Here is a 14,472-nt window from a genome sequence, read left to right on the forward strand (position 1 = left end):
TTTTTGGGTCACACCAAGTGATGCTCAGAGGTTACTCCTGGCTCTGCCCTCAGGAATGACTCTTGGCAGTGCCCATGGGGCCATATGGGATGCCGGGGATTGAACATAGGTCAGCCACTTGCAAGGCAAACGCCCTACACGCTGTGCTGTTACTCTGGCTCCCCCTGGCACTCTCTTGACCACAGGTTTGAGTTCAGAGGTGGTGGCTCTTTTGCCCTAGTTTCCTGGAGCTGTCTCCGTGTCTCTGGGAAACAAGCACCCCCACTGGGTTGGGCCCTTCCCATGAGCGGCACCAGAACCCCAAACATGTGCTAGATGTAAACTCTTTGTCTGCTGGACCTGGGGCCCAGGAGGGCTCCTTCTCACCCCGCACTTCCTGCTGCATTCAGCCTTTCCCAGGCTGGCCGAGGCCCACCCCAGAGACCAAGAACAGGCCTGGGCAGCACGAAGTATTGGAAGATCAGGAAGGCTTCATGGGCACTTTCACGTGAGAATGTTTTGAAGGTTGGATAGGAGTTCACTGAGCCGAGAATCCCGGGAATATAAGCCTGGACGAGTCTAGGCAGCCGCCGAACAGGAGCCAGAGCATGTGTGGTCTGCAGGGGCAGCGAAGCCAGAGCCCCATCAGAAAGGGCAGCGAAGTTGCCCTAGGGATTCTGGACAAACAGCTCCCAACGCTGTTTCCTGGTATGGACTCTTGCCAGTCACACTCTGGGTGTGCCTGCAGAAAACGGGGATCTGGTCACATGGCCGATGATCAGAGAGTGAGGTCAGGGCTGCAGGGGCTCCAGCAGGAGGCTAGGGGGAGCCAGCCCGGCGGGAGCTGAAACTAGGGGAGAGCAGGGGTGATGGAGAAGTGACCCAACTCGCCCACACCTGATGAGAAGGGGGGATTGTTAGGGGAGAAGAGCGCCCCCCCATTGGAGGGAGGGCGGGGGAGGGGCGATTCAGGTCGGCTGGAGTCATCTGGGTTGTTTGAAAGGCCCGAGGCATGTCAGAGTGGGGTGTCCGCTGAGTGGAGCTTCTGCGCAAAGACAAGCGCTGGGGCTGTGAACCATCAGCACCAAAAGGTCACGCGAGGACTGTGGGAAGGACCGTGACAGAAGCTTCCGGGGGTCGCGGAAGGCCACCTCAGGACACTGGGAAAGCCCAGAAAGACGCGGCGCGGCCAGGCTGGAGGATACGGACTCAACCCGTCACCATCCCCAAGTGAAACGCGTTGGGCACTGCCCTCCACCTGCCGGCTGGGATGAGACGCCCCTTCACGCAGCAGGTCCCGCCTTCGCCCGGCCCACACTGCCCGGCCCTCCAGGCGCCCCTGGCTGGTTGGTCCTCGCGCTTCTGGGCACGGCCCCGGCGCGTCCGCTCCGCCCGCATCCCCGCCCCTGGCTGGCCCTCGCGGCTCTGGGCGTGGCCCCGGAGTGTCCGCTCCGCCCGCATCCCCGCCCCTGGCTGGCCCTCGCGGCTCTCGGCGTGGCCCCGGAATGTCCCGCCCCGCCCACCCCCCCGCCCCTGGCTGGCCCTCGCGGCTCTGGGAGTGGCCCAGTACCGCCCCGCCCCCAGGCGCCTCTGGTTGGCTCTAGCGGTCCTGGGCGTGGCCCCGGCCCGTCTCGCCCCGCCCCCAGCCCTTGACTGGTTTGTCTTCGCGGCCCTGGGCGTGGCCCCGCCCCGGGCTGGAACGCGCTCCGGACGTTTTCTGCCTCCCCCACCTCGCGCCCGGTGCTGGCATTTTCCCTCACAGGCCGTTGACCCGCACCGGGATACCTTTGGCAGCACGCCCCCTGCGGAGCTGCTTTTCTCTGCCGTCAGACTCCTCCCAGAATTGCACAACCCGGCAATTGGTCTCAGAACTAAGGGTTCCTCAAGCGCGTAACCCGCCCTCGCAGCACCAGAGCGCCGCGTGCACATGCGCGCCCCAGAGAGCCGAGCCCTGTCCCGCTCTGCTAGAATCACTTCACTGCGCGTGCGTCGCACCAAACCGGAAGTATGTCCAAACCTAACACTTAGGGTTGACTGGCCTTTGTTTAATCTCCTGACTGTGAGCCCAGGATTATTTCTTGGGTCTTTGCAGAACAGGGTATCAAAGTGTAGGTGGGGCAGGCATAATTGTGCTATTTCCCCTCCACCGACAGAGGCACCTCTCCCTTGGCCATCTAAGAGATTAAATTCTAACCCCTTCAGTACTTTTTTTTTTCTTTTTGGGTCACACCTGGCGGTGCACAGGGGTTACTCCTGGCTCTGCACTCAGGAATCGCTCCTGGCAGCGCTTGGGGGACCATATGGGATGCCGGGGATCGAACCCGGGTCGGCCGTGTGCAAGGCAAACGCCCTACCCGCTGTGCTATCGCTCCGGCCCCCCCCCCCCTTCAGTACTTCTGTAACCTGCCCCACGTAGCAATCTCCCAACATCATTTACCAGCTCACACAGGCCAGCTCCAAGCCTTACCCTATGCAGACTGACCTGCTGGGCACTGGAACCCCTCCTCCACTCACACCTGAGCTGCCAGCTTCCATCCACCGGACAGTAACGGTTTCCCAAGGACGTACTGAGTAAAGGCTCAAATGCCACCCAGGTCCAGCATGGTGGGACCGAGAAGAGTACAGTAGGGGCTGCTGAAAGAAGTCAAGTCTGGCCAGCTTGGCAACGAGTTTATTAGTTCAGAGTGAAGAGAGCAAGAGTCCAACTGCTTTGCATCTTCGGTAAAAACCGTACTTCTCAACTGGGGAGCTGCTAGCCTGCCCCCTAACTCACCCCAAAACTTGCCCTCACTTTAAGGCGCTTGAGAAGAGGGAAAAGGGGTATGCTGGACCAAACTCCTCCAGATCCAGTAGGGGCTAGCGCAGCGCCCCAGGTTCCCTCAGGCACAGTAGAGCAAGGAAAGGACAGGCAGGACGTCAGTGCTGGTGCTGGTGCTGAGGATGGTGCCAATGCCACGGAGGGCTGAACAGGCACTGCTGGGGGCAAGGTGTAAGTCAACTCGGGACTTGAAGACACGTGGTAATAAGGCTGTGTGACCTCGAAGACCCTGCCTCCAGCTGCCCCTCTTTTCAGAAGAATGCTGGAAGCTGGAGGATGGGGTGTGGTGCCCAGAGTCCGTGCAGAGAAAGGGGCTGACAGAGCCAGCTCCCCTCCTTCCGGGGAAGTTAATGCTTCCTCTTCAAAGCACCTCCAGAAAGATAAGACACTGCCGATAGAACAACAAAATGCTCCCCCTGCCCGCCCTAGGAAGACATTGAAGACAAATTAGGAGGAACTGGGGAACCCCCCCGCCCCCTGGAATCGTTAAGTGCTTGCTTAGGGAGGGCTCTGGGCAGGGCCGGTGCCACCCGCTTAGGAGCTGATCTGACTCAGAAGGGCTGAGAAGTCCATGTCCGCGATGGAGGAGAAATCTTCGTCCCCTGGCAGAAGCCCATTGGACAGCCCAGGAGCCCCCAGAGGGGCAGGAGCTGGGTCAGGGGGCCTCTGGGACCCTGTTACCAGGCGGGTGATAGATTCGGGGTACTCCATTAGCATGGGCTCAGCTGCGGCGGGGGGCGCAGAGACTCCCTGGCTGAGCAGCTGCTGGAAGTCGGAGTTATCGACTGACGCCAGGTCGGTGAACACGGCAGGGTCCGTGCTGGCGCCGAGCAGGGCCGCCAGGTCCTCATCGGTGTCAAACTGCAGCTGCAGCAGAGCCTCGGACAGGGCACCGTCCCCGGCTGTGGCGGGCCTGGGCGCAGGAGGGGCTGTGGCCAGGGGCAGGCCAGGCGCGAGAAGCGGGGTGGCGGTAGGGGGGCCCTGCGCCAACACTGGGGCCATGGCGGGGGCAGGGGCAGGGGCCTGGGCCAGGACTGGGGCAGTGGCCGGTGCCAAGGCCGAGGTCTGGCTTGGCATCTGCCCGGGAGGATAGACCATGGGGGGTAACTCCTCAAACTTGATGGTGCTGAGGGATGGCGTGAAGGGATAGGACTGGGGAGCTGGAAGAGAGACAGAGAGGCGGAGTGAGAACAAACCCCTCCTGGCGGGTCTGGGCAGGAGGATGCCCTTGGGGGGTGGAGGGGCCCAGTCGCTGTCCCTAGTGCTGAGGGCCTCGGGCGCTCCCGCTCCCTTTTCACTCCCAACTGGCCCCCCGGCCTGCAGGCCGAGTTCTAGCCTCCCCCAGCCTGAGCTCAGCGTCTAGGAGGAGGGGGTGCTTTCAGAGAGGCAAAACCCCGACCCCTCCAGAAGGCCAACACCAGCAGGCCTGGCAGGGGGCCTGGGGCACGGACTGGAAGTGTGGGGGTGCTTTGTGCTCCCCTAATTTTTTTTTTTTTTTTTGGCTTTCTTGGTCACACCCAGTGATGCTCAGGGGTTACTCCTGGCTCTGCATTCAGGAATGACTACTGACGGTGCTTAGGGGACCATATGGGATGCCAGGAATCGAACCCAGGTCAGCTGCGTGGAAGGCAAACGCCCTACCCGCTGTGCTATCGCTCCGGCCCCGAATGTAAACCAAAAGCTGTGGGCAAATTGTGCGTTTAACTTCTGTACCCCCAGCTAGACCCCAAGCCCCCACTTTGGGATGGAACTGGCACAGCGGCCTCTCTGGCAGGTTCCTGTGTCAGGCCTCCGGGTCCCCAGCGCGGGAATGTGGCCCAGGCCTCTGCCCGCGCCCCCAGCACTGCCTACCAGTCCCGCTGGAGAGCGCAAGCACTCAGGGGTGGGGATGCTCAAGACCTCCCCAAAATGCCTAACGCACAGGCCGAACAGGTCTGGGCCGGCAGTTCTGGTAGGGCAACAGGAAGTCCTTACCTGGCTTGGAGACAGCAGCTGTGCTCCGGGTGGGCACAGCAATGCGCCTGGGCGAAGGCCGGGGGTCCGTGGGCCCTGCAGGGCAAGACGGGGTCAGTGCGTGGTCCCCAGGTCTCTCCTGCCCCCACCCCTCGTCCGGCCCAGTTCTCCCGCCCGCTCACCATTGAAAGGACTCTTCTTCATGATGCTCTTAAAGGTTTCATATGTCCTCTTGCGTTTCTCCTCAATCCGGTGACGGTCATCTGGGAGCAAAACGGGGATGACTAAGTCTTGCTCTTCTCATTGGACCCCGACAAAGTTCTCTAAGTGCCCCCAGAGGAAGAAGGGGACGAGACACTTTTCTTTTTGGGTCACACTTAGCAACGCACAGGGGTTACTCCTGGCTCTGCACTCAGGAACCACCCCTGGTTGGTGCTCAGGGGACCATATGGGATGCTGGGAATCAAACTCGGGTCAGCCGTGTGCAAGGCAAATGCCCTCCCCGCTGTGCTATTGCTCCAGTCCCACGAGACGTGTTTTTCTGAGACCCTTTCAAGCTGCTGGCATGCAAGCCATCGGTTCCCAGGGGCCCTCGGATCTCTGAAGAACTGGCCCTCTGCTCTTTGTTTTCTTTTTGGATCACACCCAGCCATGCACAGGAGTTACTCCTGGTTCTGCACTCAGGAATTACTCCTGGTGGTACTCAGGGGACCATTTGGGATTCTGGGAATCAAACCCGGGTCAGCCGCTGGCAAGGCAAACGCCCTACCCACTGTACTGTCACTCCAGCCCCAGATCCGGCCCTCTGAAGGCCCCTGGGCAGCCCCAGGAACCCCGAGCCACAGAACCATCAGCCCAGAGCTCATTTTCTCATCTCCAAGACACGCACCTCTCTGCACTCCCGGCTCCCATCCGCATCTACCCTGTCATGGAAGCCAGGGAGCCAGTCCAGGGACCAGGAGGAACCCCAATTTGATCCCCAGCACTGCACTGCAACCCCAAGCACTAATGGAAGTAGCTCTGGTGGCCCCTGAGCCCCAACAGGGTGCCGTGGTGGTCACCAGCACCTCTGGCTGGAGCACTGATACACCCAGCCCTGCTGGCCCAAAACTACCAGGAGTGCGACTCCAGATCCCCACCCCACAGCCCCTGAGAACTGTCCGGCAGACTCAGAACCCCTGGAATCCTCCTCACCCTCTTCCTCGGTCCGCTCTGAGCACGCACTCACTCAACGCCTAGTCACCAGGTGCCTCCGACATACCAGGCGCCAGGCCAGCCACTGGGGATTCAGCCTTTCCTTTGTTTTGGGGCAATGCCTGGCAGTGCTCAGGGCTTACTCTTGGCTCTGCATTCAGAGACGGCACCTGGCAGAGCTCAGGGGGCCAATGCAGGGTGCCGGGACATCCGGGTTGGCCGTGTGCAAAGCGCGCGTCTTACCCACTGTACTATTGCTCTGGTCCCCACGGGGATCCGGCCTTGAATAAGCCAAGTTCCTGCTCCCTAAAAGCTGACACCTGATTGAGGACAGGGATGCCAAGGAGACCAAGGACATCACGGGGGTGGGGGGTCCCCGTGAGAGGAAAGCAGGGAGGTACGGGGGTGAGCCTATGGGGGAAGGTTGCCCACAAGGCCTGAGACGACCTGGGCCTGGCGTGGGCCGGACACAGGCGCACCATTTGGGTGGCTACCTAGGACTGGGCGGACAGGGACTCACCGCTGCCCCACCCGGCAACGCCCCCTACAGGCTCCCTGGCTGGGTCTCCCGCTCAGCCTCCGCATCAGGCCTCCACTGCCAGCTCCAGGCCTATCCACATCACCTCTCTGCTTACAACCTTTCACGGATCCCAAGATCCCCGGGATGAAGCTCTGAGCAGGTGTCGGGAACATTCTGGGCCTCCTGCTGGGCTGCCCCTGGCTGGACAGGGGTTAGCGCACCCTTGGCAGGCATTCCATCTTTTTTTTTTTTTTTTTTTTGCTTTTTGGGTCACACCTGGCGATGCACAGGGGTTACTCCTGGCTCTGCACTCAGGAATTACCCCTGGCGGTGCTCAGGGGACCATATGGGATGCTGGGATTCGAACCCGGGTTGGCCGCGTGCAAGGCAAACGCCCTACCCGCTGTGCTATCACTCCAGCCCCAGGCATTCCATCTTAAACGCCACCTCCTGCAGGCAGGCCTCCCTCCATTTCCACGGCCTCTGTGCTTTCAAGCCCGTGGTGCAGGTCCTCCGGGCCCAAGTGAGTGACTTTCCAAAGGGCAGGGAATGCATCTGTGTTCACAAGACAGGCCCTGGCACCAACCGGGCACTCAAGTAATTACTTGTGACTTTTCAAACCTGTCAGACAGTTTCCAGGGTAGCAAACGCTCTCTGACGGGCTGCGGACAAAGGATCTTCCGACAAGGATTTAGTCAAAAGGCTGTTCCTGCTGCGGGCCGGCGCCCCGGTGCTTCCCCCAAGCCCAGGCTGTGCGTAAGGGACAAGCCACAGGAGGTGGCACAGGCGGCCACGCCAGATGGCCACTGCTCGGCCGCCTCTGGCAAGCTAGCTTCTCCCTCCGACCTCCTCTCGCAGGAGCCCCGCGAGAAGGCGGCACAGGCCTGCGGGCACAGGGCCGGGCCCGGGGGCGAGACAGGGATGGCAATGACCTGGAGGAACCCGGAAGCTCCCGCCCCGCCGAGTACCTGTGTCTGGCAGGTACTGGAATTCCATGGGCTCGCTCAGCTCCCGGTCCGAGGGCCGCCGCAGCTGCATGGAGACGCGGACGGGGGCCTGCAGGCCGGGGTCTGCGTAGGGCGGGGTCCGGAACACGATGGCCACTTGCCGGTGGACATCGGCTTGGGAGAAGGAGCCTCGGGCCTCCCAGCCCGGTCCCGTGAAGTACACCTCAATGTCCTCTGCAGAGGGAGGGTGGCCCGGTGGGTGCTGTGCTCAGCTGCCCCCTGCCCGGCCCGCCCCGCCCCGCTGCTGGTCCCAGTCTGCGGGCCCGAGGTGGCAGTGGTTCGTGCCAGCTCCTGGACACCTGCCAGTTCGGCTCTGCTCCGGACCCAGCCCCGCATCCTGGTACCTTTTTGCACTTTGTCACACAGCAGGAAGATCTCGTCACCCCCGAGGCAGCTCCCCGAGTTCCGGTTCACTCGGCAAATCTTGAGCTCGGCAGTATTGGGGGCACCTAAGGGTGTGGGTGCAAGGAAAAGCCTGAACCCAGAGGTATCGGGCACAACCTACAGCAGAAACCTGGTCCTGCTGCCCGTCCCAAACAGCCACCTGCTCCTGCGCGACACCCTGCCACAGCCAGCGGGCTGAGCCACAATGCACAGGCATCACACCTAGAGCTGACAGTCCAGTGGGGACCCTGCTGGCCACCCGCCTGTCTACCTGACACAAACAGTCCTCAAGGTCACCCCATCTTCGTGGTGACCCCCATCAGCCCCTTTCTTGCTACTCCTACAGCTGGTTTCTTTGCTAAAGATGCAGTTGTCTGGCACCAGCCCTGCCCATGAGTGTCCCCAGGTCCCTTGACTCCAGGTCCCCTGTTCTCTTGCCCCACACTGGCAACGCCTGCCTGTCCCCCGTCTCCCTGTCAAGCTGACGCGCCACCTCCGGGCCCCTGGGCACCGTCCCTCCTCGCCTCCACAGCCAGCACCAAGCCTGGCCCCGGGCTGCACCCACCCACGCCGGCCCCCTCGGCCTCCCCAGGCGCACCCGCCACCCTACTGGCGGCTCCTGGTGACTCACGGTTGTCAAAGATGGGATGAGACAGGACGGGGGGCAGGCGGAGCGGCCTGCCGGTGATGTCGCGCACGGTGACCTGGAAGCAGAGCCGCACGGCGTTCAGGTCATAGTCCCCGCGCTGCTCCTCGATGGGAACTGCCAGGAAACAGGGCGTCAGCGGGGCCTGTGGGCTGCGGGCAGGGCAGGGGGCTCGGGGGCGTGAGACAGGAGGGAGAGACGGCCCGAGACGCCACACCGACTCCACCAGCGGCCCTGGCTGTGCGGTTCCCCTCTCTGGGCCTCAGTTTCCCCAAGAGTACTCAAAGGACAGCCATCTTCGAGAGCTTTGGCAGTGAGGGAGCGGCAGGAAGGCGGGTGTGAGGGGGGCCGGCGGGGGGTCGCGGGCAGCCCCTCACCGTGGAAGGGGTTGTTGTCGGTCCGGATGCGCTGGCTGATGGCCTGCTCCAGGTCCCGCTTCTTCACACACTGGATCCCCAGGTTCTGGAAACTGAGTTCCCCCAGGCATCAGTCCCCTCGCCAGCCCGTGCCCTCCTTGCCTTCCTCCCCATTTCTCTGCGCGACACGCCCCTGTCCTGCCACCCCCCCCCATTCTGTCTGCTCCCCGCCCCCACCGTAGGGCCTTCTGTGCCTCTTGTTGTTGATTTTTGGATTGGGGGCCACACCTGGCGATGCTCCTGGCTCTACAATCAGGAGTGACGCCTGGCGGGGCTCGGGGGACCCTATAGGGTGCCAGGGATCGAACCCGGGTCAGCTGCGTGGAAGGCAAATGCCCTCCCCGCTTGTACTCTCTCTTGGGCCCCCTTCTGTGCTCTCCAGACACATCATGCTCATCCCACTGAGGCCTCGGCACGTGCTCATTCTGTCTGGAATGTTCTTTGGCAGCCACTGCTCTTTCTCAGCCTTCACGTCGGCGCAGGGAGAGGCTGAGCCTGGCCTCCCTGCCTCCCTCCCTGCTCAGCTTCCACACTGCCCTGGACTGAACTGCTGAATCCGTGCTCCCAGCCCGTCCGCTACCTGTTTCCCTCAGAGCCTGTGCGACCCCCTTGCATGGTAGGTGAGTCCCAGGGGTGACAGCTGCTTCCATGACTCACTTTCTGGCTGCCTGTAGTGACCTGGGACAGACCTTTCCCAGACAGGGGCTCTGGGGGGATTCATGACCTGTGCCACTCACCTCTGCCCCAGAGAGTGGACACTACTAGAGTATTTTTGGGGGGGTGGTCTGGGGGTGGTAACCAGTAGCACTTGGGGTTACTCCCAACTCGACGCTCAAGGATCAGTCTCAGGGGTGTTCAGGGTTCTATTTCTTTGATTAATTTTGATTTTTGGGTCACACCCTGTGATGCTCAGAAGTTACTCCTGGCTCTGCACTCAGGAATCACTCCTGGCGGTGCTCAGGGTCGTATGGGATGCCAGGGATCAAATCCGGTTGGCCACGGGCAGGGCAAACGCCCTATCGCTGTACTATCTCTCGGGCCCCAAGGACATTAGACTAGATCACTTCGAGACAAAAATCTGCTGGCCGAACAGGGACGCAGCACGAGTGAGCAACTGGGCCCTGCGGACGTAAGGGAGGTCACCGGCCACCTTGCCGGTCCTCTTGCCCCCAGGCTCTGTGGCACGCTCACCTGTGGATGCAGCGGTCCGGGCAGAGCTCAGCCTCGTAGTAGCCATCGCGACAGTCCTTCCCCACCAGCTCGTGGGGGTGAGCCCGGTGAGGGGGGTCCTTGGTGACCAGGGAGATGCGAACTGTCCCTGGGCCTGTGTAGCCATTGATCTGTCCAAAGTACAGAGAGCAAAGGCTCAGGCCACATCCAGGCCTGCTGCAGCCAGAGCCAGCGGGGCTCTGCCCGTCTCCTGCTGCCCGGTGCCCCCAGCCCAGCGCTGACCTTGATGGTGGGGTGCGTCTTGGTGGTGTCCGTGCTCCGCTCCCCGGGGATGCTGCCCGCAGAGCGGCCCTCGCACTTGTAGCGGAAACGCATGCCCCGCTGCTTGGGCTGCTCGATGATCTCCACGTAGGGGCCGGGGGCCAGCACCGGCTCTGCAGGGGCACACGGCCACGGGGTCAGCCCCTGCCCCCACGCCCCCGCCCTGGCAGGGTGGCCCCCCACCCCTGACGGCTGACGGGCACTTACCCGTCACAGGATAGATGAGGGGCATTAGGTCTGAAAGTGAGGAGACAAGGGTTAGCGCAGGCCCACTGCCTCCCACCCACAGCCCAGGGAAACTGAGTCAGGGCCCGCGCCCCGGGGCCCTGCAGCAACACTTAATTTCCTCAGGGGACACGGAGGCGCCTGCCTCCCTCTGGAGAGGGAAACTGAGTCACGGTTTTTTATTCTACTTTCCTACGGAAAAGAAAGGGAGGGCACTCCCTCCCTGCCGCCCCCAGAGGAAACTGAGTCACAGACAGACATTCTCCCCTCATGAGAAAACTAAGGCAGATCGACAGAAACAGAGCTTCCCCCCAGGCCTCCCGCGCAGGCAGCCCACCGGGTCCGGCCCCCCGCGGGGGGGGAAACTGAGTCAGTCCCCTCCACGTTGGCCCCGCCCCGCGCAAGTCTCGGGCCGGCCGCTCCCTGCGCAGGGCCCCGCGCGCAGGCGGGGGCGGCCGGCGGGGGGCGCGGGGGCCGCGGCGGACTCGGAGGGCGCTCACCGTCCATGGCCGGGGTCCCGGGGGCGGGGCCGGGGTCGCAGCGGGGCCCGCGGCGCGCGCTACAGCCGAGCCATTCGCCAGAGGCGGAAATGCGGGGCGCGCGCCCGCCGCCGCGTCACTGCCGGGAACGCGCCGCGCCTGCGCGCTGCGCCCCCGCCGCCTTGGCCGCCTTGGCCGCCGCCGCCGCGCGCGCGCGCGCGCCGGGCCGGGCCGGGCCGGGCCGGGGGCCTCGGGGATCGCGCTGCGCCGTTGCCGGGCCGCGCCGGGACTCGCCGCGCCGGACTCCCGCGCGCCGCTCGGCGGAGGCCGCTCCCGACGTGACCGGCGCCCGGCTCGCGGCTGGGTGCGCGCCCCGCCTGCAGGGCGGGCCCGCGATTACTCACTCTGTTTTTAGGGGATTTCGGGGCCCCCCTCCCGCCGATCGGAGGAGTCTGGTGATGTCACCCCGCCGGGGGCTGGAGCCCGGCCAGGCCTGCGGCCGCGCGCCCCGCGCAGGGAAAGGCCCGGGCCTCCTGCGCTCCCCGCGGCGGCCGCGCCCCACGAGCGCTCTCAGTTCCCGTGCGCCCCGAACTCGGGGCGGCGGAGGTGGAGGAGCGCCGGCCCCTCTCGGCTGGCCCTCGGGGACACCGGTGGGCGGGAGGGGCCCCGGGCCAAATCCCCGGAGCCTTGACGGCGCCAGCGCCTGGTGCGCACGAGGCGCCGGGCCCCCCCCCCCCCGCGGCGTCTGGCCGCCCCCACCGTTCCCCCCAACTCACTCCCCAGGGCCAGGGTCCAGCCCCGGACGAGGATTCTAAGTAACAGTCATGTGGCCCCCCACTGCGAGGCTATGATCCCCTCCACGGCCCACCCAGGGCATGTCCTTGGGGGTCAGGGCCAGTGTCTGGTGCACACCCCCTTCCCCTACCCCCAGGCCTATTTGCATCCCAGGAGGAGACCCGCCAGCTGGAGAAAGACTTTTTTAGTTTCTAATTTAGTTCTAAACTAGGGAATCATGTGGGAATTGGAAAAGATTGGAAATTCTGACTTTCTTTCCCAGGCTCTGAAGAAAACAGGAAGAGAAAAGTGAAAACAATCACCTCCCACGCGCTTTCTCGCTGCGCCGGGCCCCGACGCGAAAAATCGGTACTTTCAGCGCTGGCCGCTGTAGGTCGCGCCGGAGATCAGTGATGAACTTTGGTTAATGACTGACTCATCATCGATCCTTGCCTGACCCTGTTTTAAAAATCCATACATGTTTATAACTTCGAAATGAGTCCAACAAATTCTGTGGGTTTTGCAAGCATTACCGAAACCCCCCCCACACACACACACACACACCAGGCTGCCGGCCCTCACGTTTGCCCATTCTTGCACCTGTTCACTGTTATCACCCAACCCAGAGCCCCACCGTCCCCAACATCCCGAAGTCTGTAGTTGTTAATTCCTTGACTTTATTAAGTAGGGAAACATTTACTCAGACATGCCCACACAATATGTTGATTGAGTTTTGAATTTCTATGAAACTTTTCGTATTTTTCCATGGTTTTTGCTTTACTTCTTTTATTATTTTTTTCTCACCCTTTGTTTTTGCTTTGTTTCAGAGTTCATTCCCCTTTCACTGTGTGGTCAACTATTCATTGTGGTGTAAACACATCCCTGATTGTTTATCCCAAGGATGACCATTAGACTTTCTGGCATTTTGATATTATAAACGGAAGGAACAGTCTTGAGGGTGATGTAGTACAGCGGGTCGGGTACATGATCTCTCACATGGCTGACCTGGGTTTGATACCCAGAACCTCACAGGGTACCTTGGGCACAGCCAGGAGTCATCCCTGAGCACAGCCAGAAGTAGGTCCTGAGCACCTCCAAATGTGGCCCAAAAATCAAAACAAAAAAAAGAACATTCTCGTTTCTCTAGAAGCTTCTTGGGCATATATACCTGTAAAGACATTCCCTACTTATTGGTAGAGAATGTCCCTTACCAATTTCCAAAATAACTAAGCAATAAGCATTTAAAAATAGCTGTGTGCGTGCATGAATTTTAACTTATTTTTGGTGCGTTTTATTTTTTTCCTTTTTTGAGTGTGGTGCTGGGAATTGAGCCCAGAGGCAAGGCAAGTACCTTCTGCTGAGCCACCCCTGCAGCCAAATTTAAACGTGTTTGATTTTTTTGTTTGTTTGCTTTTGGGCCACATCCAGCTGTGCTCAGGGATCACTCCTTGGCAGTGCTCAAGGGACCACACTTGGTGCTGTTGGAGCAGAAATGGATCTTCTGGTGCTGGTGGGTTCTTGGTATGAAAGATTTGCATACCAAACTCAGAAAATTAAAAGTCAGGGGCTGGAGCAATAGCACAGCGGGTAGGGCGTTTGCCTTGCACTCGGCCAACCCAGGTTCGATTCCCAGCATCCCATATGGTCCCCTGAGCACCGCCAGGAGTAATTCCTGAGTGCAGAGCCAGGAGTAACCCCTGTGCATCGCCAGGTGTGACCCAAAAAACAAAAAAGCAGAAAATTAAAAGTCAGAGTTTATTGTAGAGTTAAAGTAGATGGGTCCGGGTTTCTCCCCAGACGTCCAGGCCTCTCCTTTACCCGTGAATGTCACCAGTACTGTCCCTGGCATTGCCCGTCCCATGAATGACTTCCCTGTCTCATTTCACACCTCTGGTGAACGACAAGATCCTGTCTCTGCCTCGCTCTGTACCCGTGTCCGCTCTCCTCAGTCTTCAACCACAGCTCGACACCTGTCGCTGGACCTCCCACCTGGACCCCAGCCGTTCCTGTCTCCTGTTCTGGCCACAGCCATGAGTGCGTGGGTGCCACTCCTGGGCATCAGAGCCCTGCTTAAACCTGAGCTTTCCTGCGTGTTTCCTGAATCGGAGCTTTTTATTTTATTTATTTATAATTTTAGTTTTGGGGCCACACCCAGCAATGCTCAGGGATCACTCCTAGCTCTGCACTCATGAATCATTCCTGGCGGTGCATGGTGGACCATGTGGGTTGCGGGGAATTGAACCCAGGTCAGCTGTGTACAAGGCAAACGCCCTCACTGCTGTGCTACCGCTGCCGCCCGAATCAGTTTTTTTTTTTTTTTGAAATAACAGATTTTATTCAAAGGCTTCTGAGGGAGGGAGGAAGGGATAAGTGGGAGAGAGAAATAGGTAACGCGCTCAAGGGAGAACTCGGGCTTCTCCGAGGGTGGAGGAAGCCCCTACACATAACCGAGCTTTAGACACAAAAGTATGAAAGCATGAAAGTACACATCTCAAGAGGGGAGATGCAGGCGACACATGTGCTCAGCCATGTGGGCACAAGCAGCACATGGGCTCAGGCAGCATATGCACCCGAATCAGAGTTTTT

At 61.0% G+C, this 14,472-nt stretch overlaps 2 protein-coding genes across 5 annotated transcripts in view; both read right to left on the reverse strand.

The window, feature by feature from the left end:
- Nucleotides 1-2,632: 2,632 nt before the first annotated feature.
- RELA (RELA proto-oncogene, NF-kB subunit) overlaps nucleotides 2,633-14,472 on the reverse strand; it is a 41,389-nt gene continuing 29,549 nt past the window's right edge. The window contains exons 1-11 of one of the 4 annotated variants that reach the window (XM_055141730.1): nucleotides 12,210-12,229; nucleotides 10,616-10,645; nucleotides 10,370-10,521; nucleotides 10,109-10,257; nucleotides 8,879-8,970; nucleotides 8,487-8,618; nucleotides 7,816-7,920; nucleotides 7,433-7,645; nucleotides 4,933-5,013; nucleotides 4,772-4,846; nucleotides 2,633-3,957 (exon numbers count right to left, since the gene is read on the reverse strand). In XM_055141730.1, the coding sequence (XP_054997705.1) occupies nucleotides 3,332-3,957; nucleotides 4,772-4,846; nucleotides 4,933-5,013; nucleotides 7,433-7,645; nucleotides 7,816-7,920; nucleotides 8,487-8,618; nucleotides 8,879-8,970; nucleotides 10,109-10,257; nucleotides 10,370-10,521; nucleotides 10,616-10,640 (1,650 nt within the window). In that variant the 5' untranslated portion in view covers nucleotides 10,641-10,645; nucleotides 12,210-12,229 and the 3' untranslated portion in view covers nucleotides 2,633-3,331. Of the gene's footprint in view, nucleotides 3,958-4,771; nucleotides 4,847-4,932; nucleotides 5,014-7,432; nucleotides 7,646-7,815; nucleotides 7,921-8,486; nucleotides 8,619-8,878; nucleotides 8,971-10,108; nucleotides 10,258-10,369; nucleotides 10,522-10,615; nucleotides 10,646-11,133; nucleotides 11,306-11,516; nucleotides 11,662-12,209; nucleotides 12,230-14,472 lie in introns of those variants that run through there. The other 3 variants (XM_055141729.1, XM_055141727.1, XM_055141728.1) reach the window with 3 other exon arrangements.
- Nucleotides 10,415-14,472, reverse strand: part of RNASEH2C (ribonuclease H2 subunit C) — a 34,298-nt gene continuing 30,240 nt past the window's right edge. The window contains exons 4-5 of the mRNA XM_055141732.1: nucleotides 10,616-10,645; nucleotides 10,415-10,521 (exon numbers count right to left, since the gene is read on the reverse strand). Of these exons, the coding sequence (XP_054997707.1) occupies nucleotides 10,640-10,645 (6 nt within the window). The 3' untranslated portion in view covers nucleotides 10,415-10,521; nucleotides 10,616-10,639. The remainder of the gene's footprint in view (nucleotides 10,522-10,615; nucleotides 10,646-14,472) is intronic.

The sequence above is a fragment of the Sorex araneus genome, chromosome 6 (genome assembly GCF_027595985.1).
Source record: "Sorex araneus isolate mSorAra2 chromosome 6, mSorAra2.pri, whole genome shotgun sequence".
Taxonomy (NCBI): Eukaryota; Metazoa; Chordata; class Mammalia; order Eulipotyphla; family Soricidae; genus Sorex; species Sorex araneus.